Source organism: Pygocentrus nattereri, chromosome 19 (assembly GCF_015220715.1).
Source record: "Pygocentrus nattereri isolate fPygNat1 chromosome 19, fPygNat1.pri, whole genome shotgun sequence".
Lineage (NCBI taxonomy): Eukaryota > Metazoa > Chordata > Actinopteri > Characiformes > Serrasalmidae > Pygocentrus > Pygocentrus nattereri.
In genome coordinates, this window is record NC_051229.1 from 20,396,410 (window position 1) to 20,422,719 (window position 26,310).

At 41.4% G+C, this 26,310-nt stretch overlaps 1 protein-coding gene across 2 annotated transcripts in view; it reads left to right on the forward strand.

The window, feature by feature from the left end:
- The first annotated feature begins 16,350 nt into the window (after nucleotides 1-16,350).
- The window catches only part of nrp1b (neuropilin 1b), a 46,037-nt gene continuing 36,077 nt past the window's right edge, over nucleotides 16,351-26,310 (forward strand). The window contains exons 1-2 of one of the 2 annotated variants that reach the window (XM_037530988.1): nucleotides 16,351-16,810; nucleotides 17,959-18,136. In XM_037530988.1, coding sequence (XP_037386885.1) covers nucleotides 16,744-16,810; nucleotides 17,959-18,136 — 245 coding nt within the window. In that variant the 5' untranslated portion in view covers nucleotides 16,351-16,743. The remainder of the gene's footprint in view (nucleotides 16,811-17,958; nucleotides 18,137-26,310) is intronic. The other variant, XM_017685459.2, reaches the window with a different exon arrangement.

The following is a 26,310-nucleotide window of genomic DNA, read 5'->3' on the forward strand; positions in this document are numbered from 1 at the left end:
CAAACAGCATAAACTATGCATACATACAAAGACCAGCAAACACACAATGGAAAACACAGGGCTTAAATACAAGAGGGCTAACAAGGGATAACAGGACGCAGGTGGAAAACAGAGGTGGTAACAATCAAGGGCGGAGTCAGAAAACAAGGGGGCCAGCCTGGGAAGAAATCAAAACAAAAGCACATGACAAGACTAAAAGGTATACAAAAGCACATGAGGAGACATGACAGTTCCCCCCCACCAAGGCATGCAAAACAAAAAAAAAACAAACACAGACACCAAGGACCCAAAAACCGACAGAACTAAACAAGGACAGAACACAAGGAACAGAGGACAGCACAGGCACAGGAAATGTGGCAGAAATGGGAATAGAAACAGATACAGAACACGGAACAGGAGCCGAAGGAACAGAAACAGGAGCAGAAGCAGGAACGGACACAGAAGCAGGAACGGGCATAGAGACACAACGGAACAGAAGACAAGGGCACAGACACAGGAACAGAAGCAGGAACACGAGGAACCATGGGCACAGGCATAGCAGTGGGAACAGAAACAGACACAGGAATAGATGAAACATGAACAGAATGAGGACGAAACAAGGGCCAGGAGGGAGGACAAGGAGGCACAACACAAAAAGACGCCGAACGAGGGATGACAGAAGGCACAACAGGACGAGGAAAACAAGAATGCAAGACAAACCATGCTAAAGACAAGGGAACAGGAACAAGAAACAGTTCTATGAGAAGGTTCTGTACAACTTATTCGTCTGACTACTGCTTCTCTTCTACTTGCAAACACAAAGGTGGTCTCAGTTGAAAGTTTAGAATATGGCTCCAACGGTCCATTTCTAAATTTAGTCAGATGTGGGAAATTTTCTCAGTCTTTCAGAAGATGCTCATGCATGAGCTCCCTGAGTTTCTTGGCTTTCCGTGCATGCTCTCAACAAAACCAGCCAGTGCCAATGCTAACTGGCTAAATCAACCACACAGAGATACAGTAATTTAGTTTTGAGTTACTTGAGCGCAGGTCAGTGTGTGTGTGTGTGTGTGTGTGTGTGTTGTGTTGTGTAACCAGTATCTTATGGGCTGCAGTGTAAAAAACATAATGGGCTCTTCAAACAAAAACTACTTTCAATGAATCAAAAAATTACAATATAATTTACCTGTTTATGTTGTGTCTCAAACAACGTTATGCTCTCAAAGCATCCAACATTAACCTAAATATTTACATTAGACTACCTGTTTGGGTTGCAACAATTATGTGTTATATTTAGCTTATCTGACACGCCACCTGGCCAAATCCTGAGAATCCTGGCTGTTGCACATATATATTATGATCTAGTCAAGTTAAGTCAAAGTGTATTATGCAACACTTTTACAGCTTCTGTAAAAAGCAGCTTTACAGAATAATCCTGATCCACATCCGATTGAGCAAGGCAATGTCAACAGTGGCAAGGAAAAACTCCCTAAGAGTGAGAGGAAGAAACCTTGAAAGCAACCAAGACTCAAAAAATGCAGCCCAAACAAAACACAAACACAAGAGCAGTCCGAGCAGAGAACAAGATTTTAATTTATTTAGTATAAAATATTAAAATACAGGAAAAAAATCAAATGACACAATGACACTATAATTAAGGACTGATTCAGTAATATATTTAATATTATATTTGAATGGAATCAATTTGATCAATTTGATCTTTTAAGACTTCAGAATTATAAATGATGTTATAAGTGATGACTACATCACATTGCAGGTTGTGAGAAATCTGTTTGAAAATGGTTACCATGGATTAGATGTACTATGAATAAGAGGGACTTCAAAGCAGTCTGTGCAGGATTGATGACAGCTACGTGATGAGGCATGTTCAAACAAATGTACAATCAAGTCATTATTCTTATTAGAAGCCTAATGGGCCCAAGTAGTTCCATATAGCACTAAAAAAGGTTCTGTTATTATTACAATGTCAATCTTGTAACAGTAGAAGAAGTGTTATGGGTGCAAAGAACCATTTAAGCTAGGAATCCTTGAAGAACCATCTATTTTAAGAGGTATGTAAACTAAGCTACTGACTGGTGAAGTGGTACTCCAAACACAAACACTAGTTGCTTTTTCTTCTTGCTTTTACCTCTGTTGTGTTAGGATGCATAACACCTTAAATGGCCTGGGGCCAAAGTTTTATTGCACATTTCTATAAGATATCAACAACTCAACCTGTTTGCATTGAAGTCCCTGTAGTTACTGAATAATAAGCCCTAGTAGGTGATAAGCCTGTGACTCTAACACCATGTTTCCCTCTATTGCATCACCTTTTTGAAGACTGAAAGATGTGGCATCCGGTCATGTCACATGTGATTGGGTGTGACTGTGTTTAGGCTGTTATTTATAGCCATTCATGCACTATTAGTGAACTGTAACATGCAACTGTAACTGTTTCCAGGCATGTTTCTTGCCTGGAAATTTGCCACATAGTTTTTTTTTATGTTATGTTTTATGTTTATGTTTTTTTCTGCAAATTTTGCAAACTGTTCGCTTGGCATTGTAATGTGTGTGGCACTGGTTCAAGTGTGTCACGCACAGCATCAATGCTGAAGCTTGTACACTCATCCCTGTCACTGCCAGGTTAAGTCACTGCCAACCTACTGACATCCAATAGTGAGAAAAAACCCACGGCTAACACAAATCATGCATTAACCAATGTGCTATGTCTCTAAATATACATCAGAAAAGTGGAGCTGCAAGCCAGGTCATTTCTTAAAAAATGTACACTAGCGTACTCCATTATGGAGGACAGTACTGCATAGGCCTATGTTTTCCCGCTCTTAACTACATCACTCTTGCGCTGTCCGCAGTAGAGATCCTCCACTGTTCTTACTGTGCGGTAGAATTCTGTTGTGTTCTCAGGATTTTATACTTTGCCATTAGTGTCTATGGGAAATAGTAATGCTGTTTTCATGTAATCGCCCCTATCTGGCCCTGTAGTTAATATATGAGTTCCAAAGCCTATACACTTTGTCTTACACACATTCTTCCCCTAAATATCACCATCGTGGGTATTGAATTAGTCATTAAGTAGTCAAAATAGGAATTGCAACATGAACTAAATGCAAGCTAACACTCCTGCACACAGGAAAGACCAAAATATAAACCAACAAGCTTTGTCAAGCATGGTACTCAAGCAGCTTTAGCAGCAGTAGCCTACAGTTTGAGTAGCTGGTGTTTTTTATGCAATAGTCTTGAACTATTGTGTGTTTACACTATGTAGTCTTACTTTCATGTAACTTCAATCAAAGGCACAGGAACATGTCTGGCAGCAGAAAACATGATGAGTGCTGCCTCTGAACATCAGCTTGAGGCTGAATGCATCTATGTGGCAGGAACGAAAATTTTGGGTGAGAAATATACAGTAGAGCTGTCCAAAGAGTCACATCAAGGAGAGAATCTACAGGGAGAGTCATGTTAATTACTGCTCATTTAGGAAAACTGCCACAACATACAGAACATTCCCCAAATGCAGCCAATGCAATGTAACCTTTTGCACCAGATGCATGCAGCCTTTTGCTTTTTTGGTGCTTGCTACCATAGAAGCATGCACAAAATAGCGGGGCGTGGTGATGGGTTGGTGGGGCTTTGCCCCACTAAATGACACCCTGGTTCTGGGCCTGCACAGTAGCCTTAGCTTAGCATGTATGTAGCAGTATTCCTATTTTGAATATTTAATGGCTGCATAATTCAAAGGACCCAATGGCGTCTAGGGGTTAACATGGTGCCATGGGGGCAATTTTCAAACATGTCTTTAATTTTTCCTACAGACAAAAATGTTTCCTTATTTAGGCATGTCACTAACTACAAATTGACATATGACCTCAAAGTCTGAAGTGATGGAATAACATACGTTAATAACAGAGTGCAGTTCATTAACTGTTGCCATAAAATTGCTCTAAAACACTAACAAATGCTTTTTTTTATAAATGTTTGCAATTTGTAAGAAACACCAATAGAGGTCAAGAATTTGAGCTGCCTGAAGTAAGTGATCACATTTAAATGGGAAAGATTTCATCAATCACTGTTACCATAGAAATATGCCAGGTGCCCTGGTAACCTGTGTCTAATCTTATTGGAGGTGCCATACAAGTCAACACCTTCAGAATGTGCAGAGCATGCGGCACACACAAAGGCACAGAGAAACACAGGCATAAACAGCACACCTCTCCAGAGTGGTTTGGTGAGAGATTGTGGATTTGACATTTATTTGACATTTCAGCTGATTCCTGTCTGAGGCGATAGATAATGCTACAGCCATGTGCTTTCAGACTCCAAGCTGGAAGCACAACAAGAAAATGATCGGTGACTGTGGGTTTCGCAGGTTTTCTTTCACACGCCGGGCTCAATATAGGCAAACACATAATCAAATGCTGTACGATAACCTCCTCCAGGTCCTCTCGGCGGCTTGTTATTGCTGAAATAATATCTACATCTCCAAAACATTCATGGGAACACGATTATAATTTGCATATGCCAGTGATATTTACAACAGAACTGTACATACCATTACATACACATCCTATTCACATGCAAATATGCATACTATTCATACACGTGTGTTTATAATGCAACTGTACATACTAGATGTGTTCTATTCGTGTTAGAGTGATGTCTATTAGACTGTTTATCTGGTATTTCTATTGACACCAACAAGAAGAATAATTCTTTGTTCTGATTCTGAGGACATGACATGCATTCTCATCGCTCATCATTGGTGGTCTCATCAGACTTTGGAAAGGGCAGGGGATGTGCTGTGTCCAAAGGACATTTTGAGGGGTCATATCGCTTTAAAATATAGTAGGAATATTTTTTCAATATATAAAAATATCATTCTAGACAAAGTTATTCTAATTTTGTGGCATCCTATATGAACATCTGATATTACTTATACAAACACAAGTCAATTGTCAATTGTTCTTTCTAATCCTAACAAATGCCCTATGAAGCAATTACAGTGGCTACGTTATATTGTTCAAATTTTTGATTCAGTCATTATTATACAATTTCATATTTGTGTTATTTCATAAGCCAACTGCATAAACACTGTGATCACAGCAATTGGCTAGCTAGGAAAGCTTTGACCAAACTAGGTTATAGCAAACTTAACTTAAACTTAATTCAGCTAGGCTTTGTCATTTAAACTAGACTCTCTTAGCACTTTCTTGATATTAGCATCAAACTGTATTGCGTTTGTAATTCAGCAGACATTTCCTTATTACATCTCTTCATTGTTATCAAGGCTGCAAGAGCAGAGTCCGAGTCAAGACCAAGATCAGGAGTGGCCGAGACTGAGACCACACTAATTGCTATATATAATTTAGAGCACAGTACCTTTAAAATCTCTTGTGTTGAAACTAATTTCGCTTCAAACTTTGAAGCTGGACAGAAGCTCTGGAGCTGCATATATGACAAAAACTGAAAGTGTCAGCCACAAAAGGTTTGGTTTGAGCTTGAGAAACAGCAGCACAGTGCATTCGGGTTAAAATGTGCCTGCCCACCATGGAGAGTTTTCAAGCTTACATAAGTACTGCACAGCAACATATTAATCGTTTAGAATGTGGTGGAGCATCTGATTATGCATATAGGCCTACACTCAGAAATATATGTATGAAACTGTCACTAGGGCAGTACTCTTCTTGTCACTGGGGTGGGAACCTTGAGGGTACATCTCAGCGCATTTAGTCAGGGAATATTACAGTGCTGTAATATTAAAATGATATTTTATATATATTTTATATATATTTTGTGTGGACTCTACACGCCCCATTTCATCTCCAGGCTTTAAAACATTTTGGTTATAAAAAGGTACAAATACGTACTTTTCACCTGGAAAAACGTATTTAAGCTTTTGGACCTTAAAACCGCTGTTGCACCTACATTTACATTACGGCATTTGGCAGATGCTATTATCCTGAGTGACTTACAATTTGATTATTTTATACAGGTAGGTTGCCCAAGGACTCTTATTGGTATGGTGTAGAGTGCTTACCCAGTCAGGGTTGAACCCCAGTCTACAGCGTAGAAGGCAGAGGTGCAATGTAGCCTTTGAGGGTGCATTGTTCGCATCTTGATGAACGGAAAATGTACCTGCACACAACCTTAATGTCTAACAGTGTATGCTTTGGGAAGCCTGCGATTCACCTCAAGCCTATTTTGTCCTGTGTGCCGCACACATCACACAGCAAAACACCAGTTGAACATTTTGTGTGTATACATGTTTTCTAGTATGAGAGTTGTCTAGTCAGACAACTGCTGAGGGTAATAGTGATGGGAAATCTCTTTTCATCAAGATCAGTTGGCTCAGCTCACAGGTAAGAGCCAGCTCTTTGTTCAGTACCAGTTTCCCCCCCAAAATTAGTGATATTATCTATCATTTCATTTTCAATAAATCCTTAATCTACCTTCTAATTACATAAACAAAGACCATGTGTGTTTGTTATTTAAAAATTGGCTTTACTGATAAGGAGTTTTAATGGATGAATTTCAAGAGACAGGGGTCACAGCTGGAGGTCCATGGGGGGGTGGCGGGGGCTCAACAATAGTCTCTTCAATGCATATTGGCTCTTAATGTTCACTTAAATAAGCCACCTCGTTCACAAACAGCACATCATTAAAGTATAAACAAACACAACATGCTCCTTTACAAATGATCATTATTTATCAGTTTGGAAAAAGGATGTCTGTCAACCTTAGTTAGAAGCAGTGGTCATTTCATTTGAAAGCCCACTGTACCGTTACACAACACAAATGCTGTGAGAATGGACAGTGCGAACAATCTCAGAAAAAAAAGGTATGAAACTGTCACTGGGGCAGTAGCCTTCTTGTCACTGGAGTGGTGCCCTCAAGCATACAGCTCAGTACAATACAGCAGCCAGGCTGCTGCATCGTTCATTTCACGTAAAGCAGTGGTGCACAGTCCTCGTCCTGGAGATCTACCAACTTGAAGAGTTCAGATACAAAATAACTGGCTTTAATTTTCAGATGATTCTGTAGGCCTTCATCACCTGGATCAGGTGTAATATTAGGGTTGGAGCTAAACTCTGGAGGGTGGAAGATCTCCAGAACCAGGAAGGTTGCTGCTGTCGGAAGAAAACCTTGTATCTCCAAAATAGTAACTTTACAGCAGAAGCAAAAACCTACTTTAAGTCAATGGAATCATTTTTGTCCAAGTAATTTGGGGCTATTAATTCAGTCCAATCATTGTGATATTAATAAACAATGTAAAGGGCAGCAGGCATTTTCAAATTGTGTCAAAAACTGAGAAATAACAGTATGGAGGTTTTGACAGATTAAAACGTAATGGTGCGAACAGAAATTAGCATTGTGGCTGAGGTGTTTTTTCAATAGGAAATAGAAGGCCTAACTCTAATAGTCACAGTTCATCACTGAGGTCTCACGATTTTTATGTAGTGTGTCACTTTGCCTTTTTTGGTGTTAACAGCCTGCATCAGTGTGAGAGCCCTCCTCTATATGTCTACTTAATACTTAAAACTGACACTTCTGCTGATAAATATAGCTTTGTGCTATTACGTCAGGGCTAACTGGACTGTTGATTGTTGTCTCAGATTAAGGGGTCGGGGTCCAGATGCTTTGTATAAGCCAGGAATCACTTGTCCTATATTAAAGATACTTCAAATAACATTTCACGTGTTTTCAACTTTACTGATACAAACTAAACAAGCTTGAAAAGTCAGCGAGCAAGAGAGAGAACGTGTTTGTGTGTGTTTTTATGTGTGTGGAGTGGAGAGGTGACAGTAAATGACTCTCACCTGCACATGGAGGATCATAATTACAAATTTCTGTTATCGCCATGGAAACAGGTTGTGTTCTCATGGTGACACGGGGTGTTTTGTGGAGGCACAGAATATCTGTGTGTGTGTGTGTGTGTGTGTGTGTGTGTGTGAGAACCTCACTTGTTCCTGTGAGACATGTTCTAAGACCGGATTAGCTTCTTTCTCATAAATCACATAAAACATGCACACACACACACACACACAAACACACACACACACACACACATACACATACATGTCTTGTGTGTGTACTGAATATGGATTGAATGTTTATGTTTTTGAAAGCAGGCAACATGTGTATGTGTGTGTGTTTGGGGGGAGGTGGGGGGCATGTATATGTGTATGTGTGTGTGTGTCTGTGTGTGTGTGTGTGTGTGTGTGTGTGTGTGTGTGTGTGTGTGTGTGTGTGTGTGTGTGTGTGTGTGTTCCAGTCAGAGGCAGGTCGTCCTGTGCCACATGGTGATACTCACACAGAAATTGCACATTCACGTGGCTTGGAGGAGGAAAACCCCAGAGTACTGTCTCTCTCTAAGTCTGCTCTCTCTCTCTCTCTCTCTCTCTCTCTCTCTCACCCTGTCTCTCTCTCTTCCTCTTTCACCCTCTATTTCCCTCTCACCCTGTATTCCTCTCTCTCTCTCTCTCTCTCTCTCTCTCTCTCTCTCTTCTCTCTCTCTGTGTTTCAGTGATAAATAGCCTCAGAGAGCCCCTCTACGCCACACTAACTCCAGCCTCTACAATTTCTAATTTGGTTATCCGTTCCTGCAGAGTGGCCCATGGGTCTATAGCTGGAGGAACTGCAGACCAATCACATTCCTCCTTTCACAAAATCTCCTTCAAGAGTCTCCTCAGTGACATGGCCCAGCGCCAACCATCATAATCTACATGTGAATAGAATAGAATAGAATAGAATAGAATAGAATAGAATAGAATAGAATAGAATAGAATAGAATAGATATAGCTGCACTGTAATTAAGTATACTTACATGAAATGAAAGAATCAGTGAATGAGTTAACATCCAGTTGAAAATGATGAATAGGCAGAGATAAATGGAAGTAATAAAATGTTAAAGTGAGTCATTTTCAGAGAATGCCTTCTAAAGCCAGATTACGGCAAAGCACCCTCGGAATTAAAATGGGTTCTTCTTATTCTTTTATTAACTGACTTTTGAAAACAGGCTGTGTGTAGGCTCAGCTCCTTCACTTTCTCTCTGGCACCCCCAACGCAACACACACACACACATGCTCCGATCTCTGCAGGGTTACACTAAATACTAAATCTTGCTTTCCTGGAAGACCAGCATTGTGACTGTATGTAGTGGATTGTTGCTGAGCTGTTATTGATGAGGATTGTTACTTGGGCTGTTGCTGTGAGAGAGGGCTGGGAGGGTGAAGGTTTACTGTGGGCCTTGATGGGGATTGTTGCAGATTGTTGCTGAAGGAGTTGGTCTTGTAGGATTGTTACAGTGATCTTGTTGCTAAAGAGTTGTGGAATTCTTAAAAAGGGGAGTTATTTCTGCATGGCTGTTACTGGGGGATGTTGCTGCTATAAGGTTTTCACTGGGGGATTGTCACTGGGGGGATGGTCCTGGTTGTCATTGGTGTAGGTTTCTTGCTAGAGGTTTTTGTTGACAGTTGTTTTTGTTGTAGCTCTGGGGGTAAATTGCAAAGCAGGATTTCTCAGTTTAGCCAGATAGCATAAGCCCAAAGTCAAGCCTATCCAATAGGAAAAAAGCTGAGGGACATTCATATTGAACAGTCCTCAGGCTTAAGTTATCTGGCTAACTGAAAAAATCTGCATTGTTATTGAGGGGGCTTAGAGTGTTCACTGTACTCCTTTAGGTGTGTTAGTAGAGGGGTTGTTGTTGTTGCTATAGGGTTGGTGGTATGGGGCTCTTCTTTGTCGGACTGTTACCGTAGGGTTGTTGCTTGTCGCTATAGGGTTGGTGGTATGGGGCTCTTCTTTGTCGGACTGTTACCGTAGGGTTGTTGCTTGTCGCTACAGGGTTGGTGGTATGGGGCTGTTCTTGTCGGACTGTTGCCGTAGGGTTGTTGTTGTTGCTATAGGGTTGGTGGTATGGGGCTCGTCTTGTCGGACTGTTACCGTAGGGTTGTTGCTTGTCGCTATAGGGTTGGTGGTATGGGGCTGTTCTTGTCAGACTGTTGCCGTAGGGTTGTTGTTGTTGCTATAGGGTTGGTGGTATGGGGCTCGTCTTGTCGGACTGTTACCATAGGGTTGTTGCTTGTCGCTATAGAGTTGATGGTATGGGACTCTTCTTGTCGGACTGTTACCGTAGGGTTGTTGCTTGTCGCTATAGAGTTGATGGTATGGGGCTCTTCTTGTCGGACTGTTACCGTAGGGTTGTTGCTTGTCGCTATAGGGTTGGTGGTATGGGGCTCTTCCTGTCGGACTGTTACCGTAGGGTTGTTGTTTGTCGCTATAGGGTTGGTGGTATGGGGCTGTGTCGTGAATTGGACATAAACTAACCCTGCTACAGTATGTCGGAGCTCACAAGTCATGTATTTTAAGCATTTGTGGTTCTCCAACCCATGGCACTATCTACGACAGCATTCCCAGTTGTCAGAGAACACTAAACAAAAATGGAAGAACCTGTGTGGAGTTTCTAAGGGGGCAGACACCAGGAAAATTTGAGCTGTTAGCCATAAAAAGCTGTCCCTGAAGAATTTATCACTGCAAGAAGGTGTATATTTTTATTTAAAGTGAAAGGTAGCATTGCCCAAACCTTCTTAAGCTCGAGTGAGTTGACCAACCTACAAAGTTCCGCTGTGTTAGATATGACTCTTTCCTGCACTGTAGGCGTCTGACTCAGGCTTATAAATCTGTAAATTTGGTTTTCCTTTAAGTTCAGTGACATCTTAAAACTTTCACTGGAAGCTCTGGTGTTGCATTCAGACTTAAACATTAAACTCTGACCTCTGACATCTGACCTCTAAGACCAGGTCATCAAAGGCATGTCAGATGTGACAAGCTACTCCTTGTTTATTCTGGTGATGCAAACATGTTTATCACCATACATCTATCACCATGACAGTCAACACACATACACACACACACACACACACACACACTAACACACACACACACACACACACATACACACAAATAGTGAAAGTATCTTAATTTGTTCATTTAATTGAAAGTAATGCAACTTAATATATTACTTAGAACAGAAATGAGGAAATACTGCGTAGTAAAGTAACCAAATTGTTATAATGGATTAATAGATGTCTTATTACATAGTAATAATTGATTCTTAATGTCTTGATTCTTCTACAGGAATAACATAAGCACATTTTTAATACTTTGTTTTCTCTTAACGGGAATGACTATCTGTACTATTTGAAATGTTTTCACTTTGAGTTAAAGCAGAATTCCTCTGTTTTTTTTAGAGGCATTGAACTCCTTTCACCACCACTGTGAAAGGTTCTGACTCAGTACATTTCTCTAGAATGGAGCATTTCACATAAAACCACTCTGAATGACTTGTTTTCATCTAAATAATTTGATTACGCAGAAATTTAGAAAAATTTGTGGAATTCCCAACTAAGAGTAGCATGCTTAATATTTCCATTCCATTCTAAGTGAGTTTTTGCTAGCCTTCTGAGAAATGGCAGAGTGTGTGTGTGTGTGTGTGTGTGTGTGTGTGTGTGTGTGTGTGTGTGTGGTGTGTGTGTGTGTGTGTGTGTGTGTGTGTGTGTGTGTGTGTGTGTGTGTGTGTGTGTGTGTGTGTGTGTTTAATATTCATTGCATCTCCACTGCTGAGGAAAGCATTGAAAATGTGACATTCCCAAACTACATACATTTTCACAAATATGCAGATGAAAGATGGTTCCATAGGAATAATCCAAAAAGATGCACTTCACAAGTAAAAGTAGAACCATTTTAGGGCTCTTCAGCTAGACCCTATTAGGAAACTCTATCTTGGGAATGAGATAGGGCCCTGCTGATACTGACCACTTCTTTGACCCTAACTCACATGCAGGCACTTTTACACTGCAGTTATATGCATGAAGTGACCAGATGTAAACAGGGTCTTATTGTTAAGTTCCTCTTAACTGCTAGAGAGAGTGTTCAATATGATGCTTGCTCAACCATTTGGGCTAAGGTGCTTTCAGAAAACCCTGCCATAATGTCCTGCCTGACTTTCTGTTTTATTTTTCAGTTTAAAGATGTTAAGTTAGGAATGTCTTCACACATGCCCCTTTCCCCTGGGAATGTGAATGTATGTGCCTTTAACACTTATTTAAGGTACACAACTGGACTTTAAGGACTATGTTGTACCTTTGAAAGTGCATTTAAATTGTTTGTACCTTGGGGGACAAAAATGTACCTGTGCTGTAACCTTTTTCTGACCGTGTACCTTGTCATTCTGGAGACAAACAACAATGGCAACAACAATAGCCCCTTTATTCTAAGCTGCTGCTAACCAACCTTTACCCATGAAATAGCCAGATCCCACTGGCAGGCCCAAAATTTTATTGCACACTTCTATAGGCTAGGAATAGCTCAGGCAGTATGCACAGACATCAATTTACTGAATAATAAGCCTTAGTATGTAATAAGCCTGGGATTTTAGGAGGTTAATACAAAAATAGTACAACGAGGGGCTCCTGAGCAATGCAACAGCCATCCAATGCCAAAGCAATCCATTGCCAGGAGTAGGATGGCCCTCCTTCTCCCCACCATTCAGCAGAGTACAAGGTAGCATGTACATCTGTTAGCTGACATAATAGAATTGCCGGTTAGTGTTCTCCTCCAAGCACGCTGAGTCATTCAATGGTGTTGTGTTCAGTTTGAAAAGATGCAGTAGTGCTTCGTGTTACTTGAAGGAAGCACCTGCTAGTCTTTACACTCCTAGCATTGGTAGTATAGTAACATGGTATAACAGTTGGTTGCATAGGAGCTGCTTAGGGCCATGCAGGGGGCCCCCTAACAACTTTGAGATTATTACTGTACCATTATATTGACTAAGATGCTTGAGTGAGGGCAAAAAGCAAGCAGTTAATCATGTCTAAAAAATGTACATATATGCATCTGGAGCCAAAAATCAGAAAAGAATGTTTTACCATTTTGTTTTGTTTTGTAGTTGGACAACAAGAAGTAATGTGTGTAATGAAGCAGGTTCAGCTTAGACAGACTTTCTGACTAAGTTCCAGCTTCACAAAACCTAAACACAGATGCTGTTAACTTGTTTTACAACAGCAATTACAACTTTCTCCATGTTAATCAAGGTTTAAATACTCTGGCTTTGATTAACCCTTGTGTGGTGTTTTGGTTTTGGTTACTCAGTGGTCTGGTGGACCCACGGCATTAATGTTTTTTACAATACAGCCATAACAATTTATGTAAAAATAGTGGCCAGTGTAGAGTTGTCCTTTAGCAGTTGTAACCAGTCAGCATCCATGTTGTTCACCCTCACACACGCACACACACACACACACACACACACACACACACACACACATATATATAATATAATAATCAATCGCATCATTTTTATTTTTGGTAAACATTGAAAACGGGTCCCACAGACCTGAACACCACACAAGGGTACATTCTCATAGGCACGCACATGAAACTGTGACTTTCATGACAAACAGCCGAAAGCATGAAACATGAAGAGTCGCCAAAGAAGGAAAAAGAAATCACACTACCTAAACATGTCAAAAGTAAAAGAATTCATTACAGTAATAGAAACAGCACCAGAGTTAACTAAGCTCAAAGTTAGCTGGGTATTTCAAAATACTGCGTGCTGAGACAGAGCCTGGGGTCAAGTATTGATAATAAACATAAATGAACTTATTACAACCCCAAACAAGCATGCAATCATCAGCAATGCATAAACTATCCAGGTAGTCATTGTTATTAGTTAGCATCTAATTTTACATTATATCAGCCGGCAGGGCTGTCCACTGTCCACTGCAGGCCTGCACCATTTGCAGTGGGGGCTGCTGAGATGTACAGTTGAATGTAACATTTATGTTTGTCTGCGTTCTACTGCCCCACTGGGAATATCCCTGACTCTGATGCTGATTACCCACTCCAGCATTAATTCTCAGGGTCCCCAAAAGGCTAGAGTCAGTGCTGTGGAGGAGACGTAGTGGGTGGAACTGACTAAAATGGGGGAGGATGTGAAAAAATGCTAAACAGAAAAAACTCCAGCTGAAAAAAAACATAGAAGCCATTAATTGTTTCTGTTGTCTCCCAAATGGTTCTGTGATGTGTTTTGGCTTTCTGTTGGGTTGGTGTCAGAGTGTAAAGGATCCTAATGATCCTAATGAGCTGCTGCTCAAATAACGCAGAGAAGTGAAAATTGCAAAAAGTGGAGATAATGTTTTTCTTTGGACAGCGACGATATCTGAAACAATCTTAAGGGCTTACTTTCTTTCTGCTTTACTTTCTTGGAACTTCTTTCCTGGATGATGTTATTCATGACAGCACACCCTCTAATGTTCTATTGCTTAAATAGATTCACTGCTTGGGGACACAGTGATCACTCTGCAATGAATTATGTACAGACAAATCAAAGTCAGAATGCCATTGCTTTTGTTACTCATGAATTGTAAGATATATCACCTTGCCTATGGCAACTCACATGACCCAAAAACCCCAACCAAACAAACAAAAAACCCCAAAAAAAGGTCAATTCCTGGGGGAGCATTGAGGTCCAGTGTGGCTGTGACTGTAGCACAGTGCGGACTCCAGTGCATGTTTCCGTTTGGCAGTGAACGTTCTGAACGTCTGTGTAAATGCTGACAGAATGATGAAGGACTCTCAGGCTCTGAGAGGGCCACAGGTCACCTGATTCCATTGGCTCATTACTGATGGAAGTAAACGTTTTGATTGGTTATTGACTTGGCGGGGATGAAAAATAGGCCCTGTCATTGGCTACTGAATATTGGAAGGATGGTTTACTAGGCATTTAGTCCAGTCTTAAGTCCAATTCAGATGGGAATAGTTTTCCAGGAGGAGGTGGGGTAATGTCAGTTTACCACAAGACGTCCGTAATGTTTCTGAACGATTCGCACTTGATAAGAAATCTTGCTCTGAATGACAAAGGAGGGCGGTGGCTAGTCCCGTTATGTGTCGCCGTCTTAAGTGAATGCAGTGCGTCCTTACGATCACCATTAGCTTGGGACTTCACAGCAAACAGTCAACTTAAGCGTATACAATCAAATTTTCTCAGCATTTTTTACATGTTCTGAATTACCCATGAGACAGTACAGTAAAGTTACGTCTCAGCTTGATTTAAGCCACAATGAGGCTGAATTTGGTTTACTATCTGACCGCTTCTTGTTCCAGTTTTCCTGTTCCACCTTAAATGGTCTAGCAGCTACATGCTGGCACCTCAGGCATTATAATAACTGCAGCACCATTTAAGGTGGAACGAGAAGAAGCAAACAAGAAGCTTAAGGAACGCCGTCATCCACTCTGTTTAATACAAACTTAAAAGAATTCAGATTCAATTCAAAAGAACTCAGAATTCAAATGAAAGAGAAAGGCAAATATTTGCATGACGTCACCGCCGACGTCACGGCTATACTGCTTAAAATTTCATCACCACTAAATGAAAACACCGTCCCACCTCCCTGAATTTTAACTAGACCCCCGGGGTCCCCCACCACCTGTAGCCCCAGGCCCCGCGAGTTATACCACTTTTGGCGTCTGCATCAAATACATAAGTTATGAATGACAAAGAAAAGTATAGATCTCACTTTAAAGCTCTTCTCCTCGCTCACCTGTTACAAATCTCTGAGATATGCCCCTCACAGGGTCTCGACTGCAGCGCGTTCACGATCAACGTCTCTCGGCGTGGGCGCGTAGCGCGCGTGCCCGAGGTTACGGTACGTGACACTCATGTTAATGTCAGCGTGTCATCGTGACTCCTCTGTACGGACTCATTAACTCCAGTCTGCGCGTCTCATGTCCGCTCAGAGCGGAGAAACGGCGCCGAGTCGCTGCCCACCCAACGACAAGCAGACACTCGTGTTTGTCTTAACTTGTGGTTCATCAGCTTAACGGCGGTGTGACGGTCTGAGGCGAGGATGGTGTTGATGTGGTGGGAGAGCGAAGTGAGTTTTTCAGATTCCTGGCGAGGTGGGACACCTGAGTGAGCGCGCGCGTGTGTGTGCGTGAGAGAGAGAGAGAGAGAGAGAGAGAGAGAGAGAGAGAGAGAGAGAGAGAGAGAGATGCATACTAACTCGAACAAGCTCCTAAACACCGAGGCGCGCCTGAGGTAATTTACAGCAGTGACCCATCCGCGAGCTCGCGAGCTACACATATCGCCAGCGTTATTTTTCCGCCCGTATTCCGGAAAGCCCCGCCTCCTGCACGGTGATTGGCTAGTAGTTCAAACCTGTAAAGACAGTGAGAAGTCAAGCCTAGCGACTGGTTCCAGCCAATCTCACGGTTGGGGGCGTGGCCTGTCGCAATACGGGCGGGAAGAAACCGGCCGCCCTTTAGTACGAAGCCAGCAGCATCCTGTCAGCGGGAGCAGAGAGATGAGAAGGAGAGAGAGAGGGAGCGAGAGAGAGAGAGAGAGAGAGAGAGAGAGAGAGAGAGAGAGGAGCGCAGCTCTCCTGAGGAAGACACTTCCACATCTCTCCGACCTGTTTGAGCGGCTCTTTCTGTTTTTGCCTCTGTGAGTTCGCTCAGAAGGACGTGTCGCCGCGTTTGTGCACTGCTGGAAAACTCCGCGTGTCGGATGTGGAGTAGCTGCTCTGTGGTTCTCTGTGAGGGCTCGAGGCGGATTTCTCTCAGTGGACACCTTCCCTTCACCTGGACTTCAGGGCGTGAAATGATCCGGAGAGATCCCTCCAGGCTGCGCTTTTCTGACTGATTTTCGTGCGTTTCTCTAGGATAGCCCGCTCTCCCGCCGCAGTGTTGAGGATGTATGTGGTGCTGCTGCTCGCCTCCGTAGCGGGACTCTCTACAGTAACAGCTCTGACTCCGATGGGTGAGTTGGGTGCGGGTTTGAGAGCTCAGGCGCTCCGGTTTCCGTCTTAGATACGCTGCACTTTCATAGTCAGCGTTCAATAGCAAATATGAGTAAGATTAGGATAAATAAATAGCTCAGTGAAGTGAGTGAGTGTGGAAAACGAGAGAGGACACGTGTGGCCGAGCGTTTCATTCTTCGTAAGGACCAGAAATGTCCATGTCCCCAGCAAAACATGGACATTCTGCCAGACATTTTGAGGACATTTGACTGCTCCTCACGAGGAAAAATGCTTTATTATTATTCTTTTCTGATCTTTAAAGAAGTAAAAATATTTCTGTTTGGTTACGGAGGTAAAGGTTACACTCTGTATGGTGCTAAAAGACAGGTTCTCTGACTTATAACCATGACGTTTTGTTGCTAGATGCAAACCATTTTTAAAGGCATCTTTAAAGAACCACACACAACAGGTTTTCCATCATATAGAAGAACTATTTAACAGTGCAAAGTAGTTCAAATAGTTCTTTGATTGTTCACAGTTCTGTATATAACCATTGCCTGTACTAGAGAACCCTTGAAGAACCGGTTTCATACGGGTGCAGGTTTAGCTTTAGGTGTAGTTAAAGCTGTATTTGGCTACAGTATTACAGAAGTCAGTGGAAATACCCAGCAAAGGTAGGAATACAAACTTGTGTGTGTGTGTGTGTGTGTGTGTGTGTGTGTGTGTGCATGCATGAGTGTGTGTGTGTGTGGGGAGAAATGCGTGCGTGTGTCTGAGAGCAGATCAAGGCTATTTTGAGCATTTCTTCAACGCCCCGGACACTCTCATTAAGGTCAAGCAGGCAGACCCGAGGCCAAAGCCCTCAGCAGTTGGTTCTTGAATGCTGCTTTCTGCTGGCAGTAGATGATGTTCTGCTAGCCAGCGGAACCCAGACTAGCGCACGGACCCCACTGACCCGTCCTTCATTCGTCCACTTACTGAGCTCTCTGAGAAACAGAGGGGGAGTATTGATTATTCTGTCATCAGCGTCTATTCCTGACTGCTCCCAGCAGTGTCACAGTGCTCAGAGAGTTTCTTCTACAGTACAGTGCAATGCATGGTCAGGTTAAGCCTGATGACCATTTACAATTGACGTCTTTCATGTCCTGCTTTCTGTCCTGAATTGTAGCCGGTTCCTGTGGAGGAAACATCACCATTTTGAGTGCAGGCTATGTGACGTCTCCTGGTTACCCGTCCTCGTACCCGCTCTCTGAGCAGTGTGTGTGGCTCATCCGTGCACCAGACCCCCAGCAGAAGATCCTCATCAACTTCAACCCACACTTCGACCTGGAGAACCGCGAGTGCAAGTGAGTGTGACACTATTTTCTCTCAAGGGCAGCTTGCAGGATTCCAGCTATACTTCACTTCAGCCTGGGTTCCAGAGCTTTGGTATGCAGTGGTTCCTGGCATGTTTTGGCGTTCTCTCTGCTCTAACACACCCACTTCAACTCAATGCTTATTAATGAGCTGAGTAGTTGGATCAGGCATGTTAGAGCAGGGAAAACACTAAAACATGCAGGGCAGAAACTCACCAGGACCAGGGCTGGAAACCTTTCTCTGAGGCGGTGGTCACCAGCCCTCCTTCGGGAGATCCACTCTGTTGCACACTGAAGCACTCATGCACTAAATGTCCTTCATTCAAATATGAATAATTTTCACATAAATAAAATATATTACATCAACACAATTACTGGCAAAAGTAGGCAAACTGAAAGCCAGAACTCTATAGATGTAATAAATTGTCACTGTCGCTTGTACAATGTACAAAAATTCAGCAAATATTGGGGAAAATTTTTAATTTAGTGTAACTACATTTAATTCCAAATATATTTGGACCAGATGTGTTTATCTGCTCAAAAGGAAATATTCAGACAATGTAAAGCGCACAAGGGTGGCTCCCATTTTCAAATGGGGTAAAAATTAAAGGCTTTGAAGAACAATATTTTGTTCATGTTGAAATGATGGATATATTTGAATCAGTTACATTCAGCGCATTATATTTTTCAGTGGCCTGGTAATCTCCAAACCAGATCTTAAAACTTTGCGCAGCAGATCGAGCACTTCTGAACGCAATATTCAGATGGATCAGCTTTGATGGATTAGGGCTGGAACTAAATCCTGCAGGGCGATAGATCTCCAGCAGCAGAGTCAGTAACCACTGGCCTAATTACATGAGCGGTCACACTCGCTTTGGCATGTTGAACGATGCCACCTTATGGTGGGAAATATAATAATTCGGAGTCTGATGAATGAAGTGAGAGGAGCACCAGGCTGAGTTTGTGATATTGTGGAAGAAGCCCTGGAGTTGTAAGCCAGGGTCCAAAATATATTTCACAGAATGCTTGAAAGGAAACAGTGTTTTCCTCTAGGATTGCGGTATCTTTAGACATGAGAGTGGCAGCTCAGGGTAAAGTTACATGCTGTGTAGAATCTTAAGAGCAGTGAATTTCTCTTGACAGGCTCCTGACAGGTCTAATGGAAAGCGATGGTGTTGTTATGCATAATTATGCTGATGGTTTTCGCTACTGGGGGGTGTTTGGAGCAGTCAGTGTAATAAGAGTTGAAAGCAGAGCATGTTATTGCCCTGCGGTCTATTAGTGATAACCACCTTAACAAGCCCCCCCCATCTCCACCCCCCTCCCCCTCCATGGAGTGCACTTAAACACATTCAAACACACACTAACACACTCTCACTTGTATGTATGTATACACACACACATACACACGCACACACACACACACATACATATGAACACACACACAACCTTGTGCAGTCCTCTGCACACTCTCACACTGTGTCTCATACACACAAGCACAGAAGACAATGTGTGGACTAAATCTAGTAAATGAGATGGGTCTTTTTAAATGCCTCGTAAAAGGTGCGTAAATCAGCAGCTGTCTCACACACACAGGCTGCATTACTATTGGCTCGGGTTTCATCAGCAGGGGACCAATAAAATGCCCCTAGTAATGAATGTCCTGTTGGGGACTCCTTAGAGAGGGAAAAGAGAGGAAAAAGAGAGAGAAACTGACAGATCACCCTCCTCTTTCTTCTCTGCCTTTTCCCTTTTTCCATCTTCTCTTTCAGTGAACCCGAGTCATTTTGTGGGAGAGAAGAGAGAGTTCTTGTCCTCTTTTTTTTAAAAACATGGATTCATGTAACATCAGCTAAAACATTCCTTCCACTTCTCCTGTTACAGTCCACTTCATTTTCTTTGCAACGTTCAATAATTCACATTTTAAAACCAGTTGTTTCACATGTGTGAAGTTTCCATAGAGTAATGTCTTGTACGTGCTGGCCGATACATTGTCGACAGTGCCAGTTCTGTCACCAGAGACAATTTCCTGACTAATTTTGATATTTGAGTGTCTGTGAGGGTTAGTGAAAGGGTAAACGGTTAACCACGAGAAAAACAACACAAAAAGGGATTGTGGATGACACGTTGCGGTGTAGTCACAGCTGCAGCACGTTCACATTTAGACATTCCTGTTAGAACAGAAAATGACGTTTCAACTGAATTTCACAGTTGATCTGTATACTTTCTCAGCCTTCCCATGATGAAACGTCACAAATACCCAAACTAGTGATGCCAGTGTTTCAATACTGGTACATCGATTGGTTATTTGAGTACTTGAGTACCTTTTCAAATTTCTAGCCAATACTGGCATTAGTGTCTGACAGCACTACTGATTTACGGTTTTAGCAGTACTGATAGATAAAATAGCTTAACTGCAATACACAGTCTCCCTTTCAGGGTACAATTGATGTCACTGTGGTGGAACCCTCAAGGTTCCCTGGTTAGGGAAAATAATTGCACCATATTCTATTGACATTACATTTCATTAATTAATCAGCGAACCCACCTATCCTTCTGTGTTGGGTGGGTTTGGTGGAGCCTACCCCAGTGATCATTGGGTAGAAGACCCTGGACAGGTCGCCAGCCCATCACAGAGCAGAGACACAGACATACAGAGTCACACACACTCTCATACCTGGGGACAATTTAGTCACTCCAGTTGTCCTGACTACATGTCTTTGGACAGTGGGAGTAAATCAGAACACAGGGAGAACATGCAAACTTATCTGTATCTCCCAGCACTAGCTCATGTGCTACACTCGGAACAGCCCTGACTGCTATATCGAGTCTAGTCTTCGTTAGCTTAGCCTGTCAGCTCTGGTCTATTCTCTGGGGTTTATCAGGACAAACACAGCGGGAGCAGCTTGGAGTGTGTCATAGGGCCTGGAAGTGAGAGAAAACTTTGTGACGGCCTCAGATTTTGAAGCCACAGCCTGTCTTTTGTCAGTTTGGTTGTGTTTACATGAGCTTTGTTGCATATAAATATTTACAGTCATGCTGAAGACTTGTTGCCGGTAAATACTTCAAGGGTACAGAAAAACCTTCCTACCCTTTTCTCAGGATAATATGTGAAGGTTCCATTGTCTTTAAACAATTAAAGCATAAATCAAGCAATTGTGAATTTGAAAACAGGAAAGACGCAACTTCTCCCCATCCTTCAGATTTATGAAGCTAAATTGATTTATAGAAAATAAATGGGCAGGATCAGAACTATTATTTATCTTAAAAAAACTGTAAATCCTTTAAATGAGCAAGTCTGAATGAGCAGTTCTTATACAAGGTAACTTCCAGTTCATCAAAGTACTTTATCATGCAGAGTAATGAGTAAAGAAGGCTGCAGATCTCAAGCTGTCTAGTGCTCTGTAGAGACAATATGTTAGAATTATTATTGTGATGTATTAAGTCACATCCTACTTTTTTTTAGTATATCATACCAATTCTCAGGACTTCTGTTTAAGACTGTGGAGATACAGACTAATTATAGACCCTCTGAACAACAACAACCAGTGGATAGTAATTGCATAAACTGTGTACTAACTAGTAGAAATATAGAAATATTAAATACTGAGATACACATTGTGTATCATGATAAGATCACAAGTATTGTGATGCCATATTATTGCCATATTGCCCACCCTTACACCCTGTTCTGTCTGCTATAACTTATTTATTTCATTGACTAGTTTGTAGGCCGTTCAAGAGTTGATTCAGGAGTGTTAGACATGGGCAGACATTAATCTGACAGTGCTGTGGCTGCCCTGAAAGGTGACACTCGTGTTTAAACTGTTTTGAATGCTGTTTCTGGTTCATTTGTTTGAAACCTGGTGTTCATTTGTCAGTAGTAGGCTTCTATTAGTCTTACTTATGGAACACATATGCCATGTTAAAATCTCATGCTGTTTGGCATCGTTTGCTGTCTGTTGTAAAAAATAAAGAAGTCTGTGCTTGTTTTGCAATCCCGTCTGTAAGTGTGGCCACACAGGGTCTGGCCTGAGCTAAGTCCAGATTTTAGTCCACTAGCTGGAGAACCTCGCCGCAAGGGTTTAGAATGACCCGCACACTAACCTGCACCAGATGGCTCTCCCTGTTTTTTTTGGAGAGCCGTCAGGAGGCTAGCCTCGCTGTGTTAGCTACCATGTTAAACTAACAAAGCAGGCCAGAATCTTGCCTCAAAACCACAAAAACACATTTCTCATAAAGCCCGTTAAACTTTCAGTAAAGCAAACCCTGATCGCCCGTTTCTAATGTGTTCTACAGTTTCTTATATAACTGATGATCAGCAGTTTAAAGAATGTTTTTCTAGCCTGGGGAGCTCAGTGTAGGTTTGCCTGTTCCACAGTTCTAACTGCAAAAGGGATGACAAATGTGTTTAATCTAAATTAACAGGTATGAAGTATGTTTAAATTAGTAGGTGGTATGATTTTAAATCAGCTCCTGGTCCTTGTACCTGTGTTATATGTTTTGTGTGACTGTAAGGGTATTTTCTAGGGAATAAGGGCTAAAAAACACTGAACCCAGTATGCCATATCTTATAACCTGAGGGCTTCAATAGAAGAAAGATTGCCAGTATACTTGTACAGTCACTGTGAGTCAATCCTAGAAAGAGTCCATTTTCAGCTTCCAGGCATTTGGGACTGCACACTGTGGCATTTAAGTTTGCTTACATCCGTGCACACACAGGGTGAGAGATCATTCTGCTGTCAGTATCTACACAGCCTGCTTGAAAAATATATCCTTCCACAACACACACATCAATAGATTGACTATATTTTACTTTGGACCCAAGTGTAAAACAAATGTGGAAAAAATCATTTAAAATTAAGTTGTTTTTTTTTTACAAACAATTCCTTACGCTCTATATGTTTGTATGTCTATGGCAAGGGTACCCAATTCCAGTCCTGGCAACTCCACACTAAGCACATTTTTGTGCTTTTGTGCTCATCCAACACACCTGTTTCAACTCATTAACTAATTACCAAGGTCATCATGTGCTGAGTCAGACGTGGCGAGTAAGGAAAACAAAAAATGTACAGAGTATGGGGTCCTCAGGACTGGGAATGGGTGTTTTAACCTGGTCTACGGTAAAAACAAAAACTCTTCACTTTACTGGTCATGCTGTATCGCTTTTGTGCAGTAGCAGCCATGTACATTCGAGTGGCAGATTTAGCTGGTTCTCATGGGCAGTTTCCATTGGGATAGTGCACAAAATCCACTCCATGGTTTTCACTCACTAAATCTGAAAATCTTGGTCAGCTTCTCTCTGCTCCTGATAGCTTTGTGAATTCTAAGTTAGACTGCGCCAAGGAAATAACAGCATCAGACCAGGATTTTGACTACAGCTTGTGTTCACACTTCAACCTGTTTGTTTAATTGCACGTCTGATAGAGTTGTATGTTTTGATTTTTGAAATTGAGAATCTAGAAAATTATTGTCTGAAATGTGCTCTTGAATTGGACTCTATTTCCATCACTTAGAACTACAATCAGACTCTGGACTTTCCAGAACCGAACACCCTAGCTAAGTATTTGCACTTCAGTACACCATCTCTGGATGTTAAGTTTTGGTTCCTGTGTTCCTGATGAGCTGGAAGCCCCAAAGATAATTGTTTTGTCTGCACAATCAACACCTTAACCACTGTGACTAATTTACGTTTATTTTCAGAAAGATATTTTCATGTTGTCTGTTTTCACTCAGTGCTCAAAGGTCAGTGTGAGCACGTCTGTGGGCTGCATTCCTCTGTTATCTGTACGTATATGTCAGAGTGGTGTGGGGGGTTGGGGGGGGGGGGGTGGGACATATGCCCCTCGTTCTGAGCAGTAATGTAATTAGCATGAAACAAAACACACATGTTCAAATGGTGTGACACTCTTCCCCCACATGCATACACACATGCTTCAGTGATCTGAGAAGAAAAGGACTCAACATAGCAAATGCACAAAGACACAAGAAGTTGTTTGGGCGTCTGGTCCTGCTTTGTTTTGTGTTTGCTGAACAGCAGAAGTATCTTTTTGAAATGAAACACTTTGAAACAGATTTTTCTGCCTTTCTCTGCTTCACCCAAAAAACAGGGAGAGTTTGGAAAGCACTTTCAAATTCCTGCACCCCTCCCATTCCCTCTGAGCTCCAGTATATTTTAATTTGCTTGCACTTTTTTGCATGCACTTTCTCTCTGTTCCTTCTTCTTTCTCTTCTTCATTCTGTTTGTGTACATATTCAGCTTCTTCTTCTTCACATGCACACATGAATGTACATGTTGTCAGTAGCTGTTTTGTGTCAGAATGTGTTCTGTGTTCTCCATGGCACTGAGACTAATCATTAATGTGACCTAAGGCCTTTTCTTACACACACTGCACCATCTCATGCACACACACACAAACACACACACACACAAATACACACACTGCACAGACATAACCCTACTGTTCGGCACATTACACATGCAGACAAACTACATATATTGTTGCAGTTAAAACAAAACCTCAAAAAAGGTGACTGTATAGGAGAAGGAAAAAAACATTCTTAACATTAATGTAAGTTAATGTAAAAGTTCTTAACCTTAATATACAGTGTTTATGGTAGCCAGCATATCCTGATATGTACAAATCTGAAAAAAATGGAATTGATATGACTATGAGATTACGACAGCAACAAATATTTGATAAAATTGGATAATTTTGTTCATTAAAACATTTGAAAACTGTAAAGGCATTCAAGCAACTGATACACTTACATCTTTTATAAAGATGATATGCTTCTATCTGCATGGGCATGAGATTGACGCCAAAATCCATCAAGCCTCAAGTGTGCAACCTTACCCAATCCAATGAGTGGTACTGCTAAATTTTGTAAAATGTTAACAGAGGTGGATTATTGCAAACATGGTTTCATATTACTTTGCTTTGTTACTAAGATCTTGAGGTGATTGCCAAAAAATGTAATGCTGTGAAAAACTGGTATTTCGCACATCCGTAATGCCCTACAAAGATCTTTATTTTAGTATATTTTTGTGGAGCAAGTTCTGTTGTGACTTTTCCACCAACCCATTTGTCTCATCAATCCTGGATTCATTCATGGGCACATTCAACCACTCTTAAATCTACTCCAAAAACAGCTCTAGACTATACTTATAACGCATCTCTAGATTACATCTGTAACACAGCTCTAGAACATAACTATAATATGGTTATATAATATATGTCCACACTAGACTATAACTGTAAAACAACTCTAGAATATGACTAATGCAGGTCTAGACTATAACACAGCTCTAGACTATAACACAGCTCTAGACTATAACTATAACACAGCTCTTGACTATAACTATAACACAGGTCTAGACTATAACACAGCTCTAGACTATAACACAGCTCTAGACTATAACTATAACACAGCTCTTGACTATAACACAGCTCTTGACTATAACTATAACACAGCTCTTGACTATAACACAGCTCTTGACTATAACTATAACACAGCTCTAGACTATAACACAGCTCTTGACTATAACTATAACACAGGTCTAGACTATAACACAGCTCTAGACTATAACACAGCTCTAGACTATAACTATAACACAGCTCTTGACTGTAACACAGCTCTAGACTATAACACAGCTCTTGACTATAACACAGCTCTTGACTATAACTATAACACAGCTCTAGACTATAACACAGCTCTTGACTATAACTATAACACAGGTCTAGACTATAACACAGCTCTAGACTATAACACAGCTCTAGACTATAAGTATGACACAGCTCTAGACTATAACTATAGCACAGCTCTAGACTAGAACTATAACACAGTTCTAGACTATAACTGTAACACAACTCTAAGCTATAACCATAACACAGCTCTAGACTATAACACAGCTCTTGACTATAACTATAACACAGCTCTAGACTATAACACAGCTCTTGACTATAACTATAACACAGGTCTAGACTATAACACAGCTCTAGACTATAAGTATGACACAGCTCTAGACTATAACTATAACACAGCTCTAGACTAGAACTATAACACAGTTCTAGACTATAACTGTAACACAGCTCTAAGCTATAACCGTAACACAGCTCTAGACTATAACTATAACACAGCTCTAGACTATAACTATAACACAG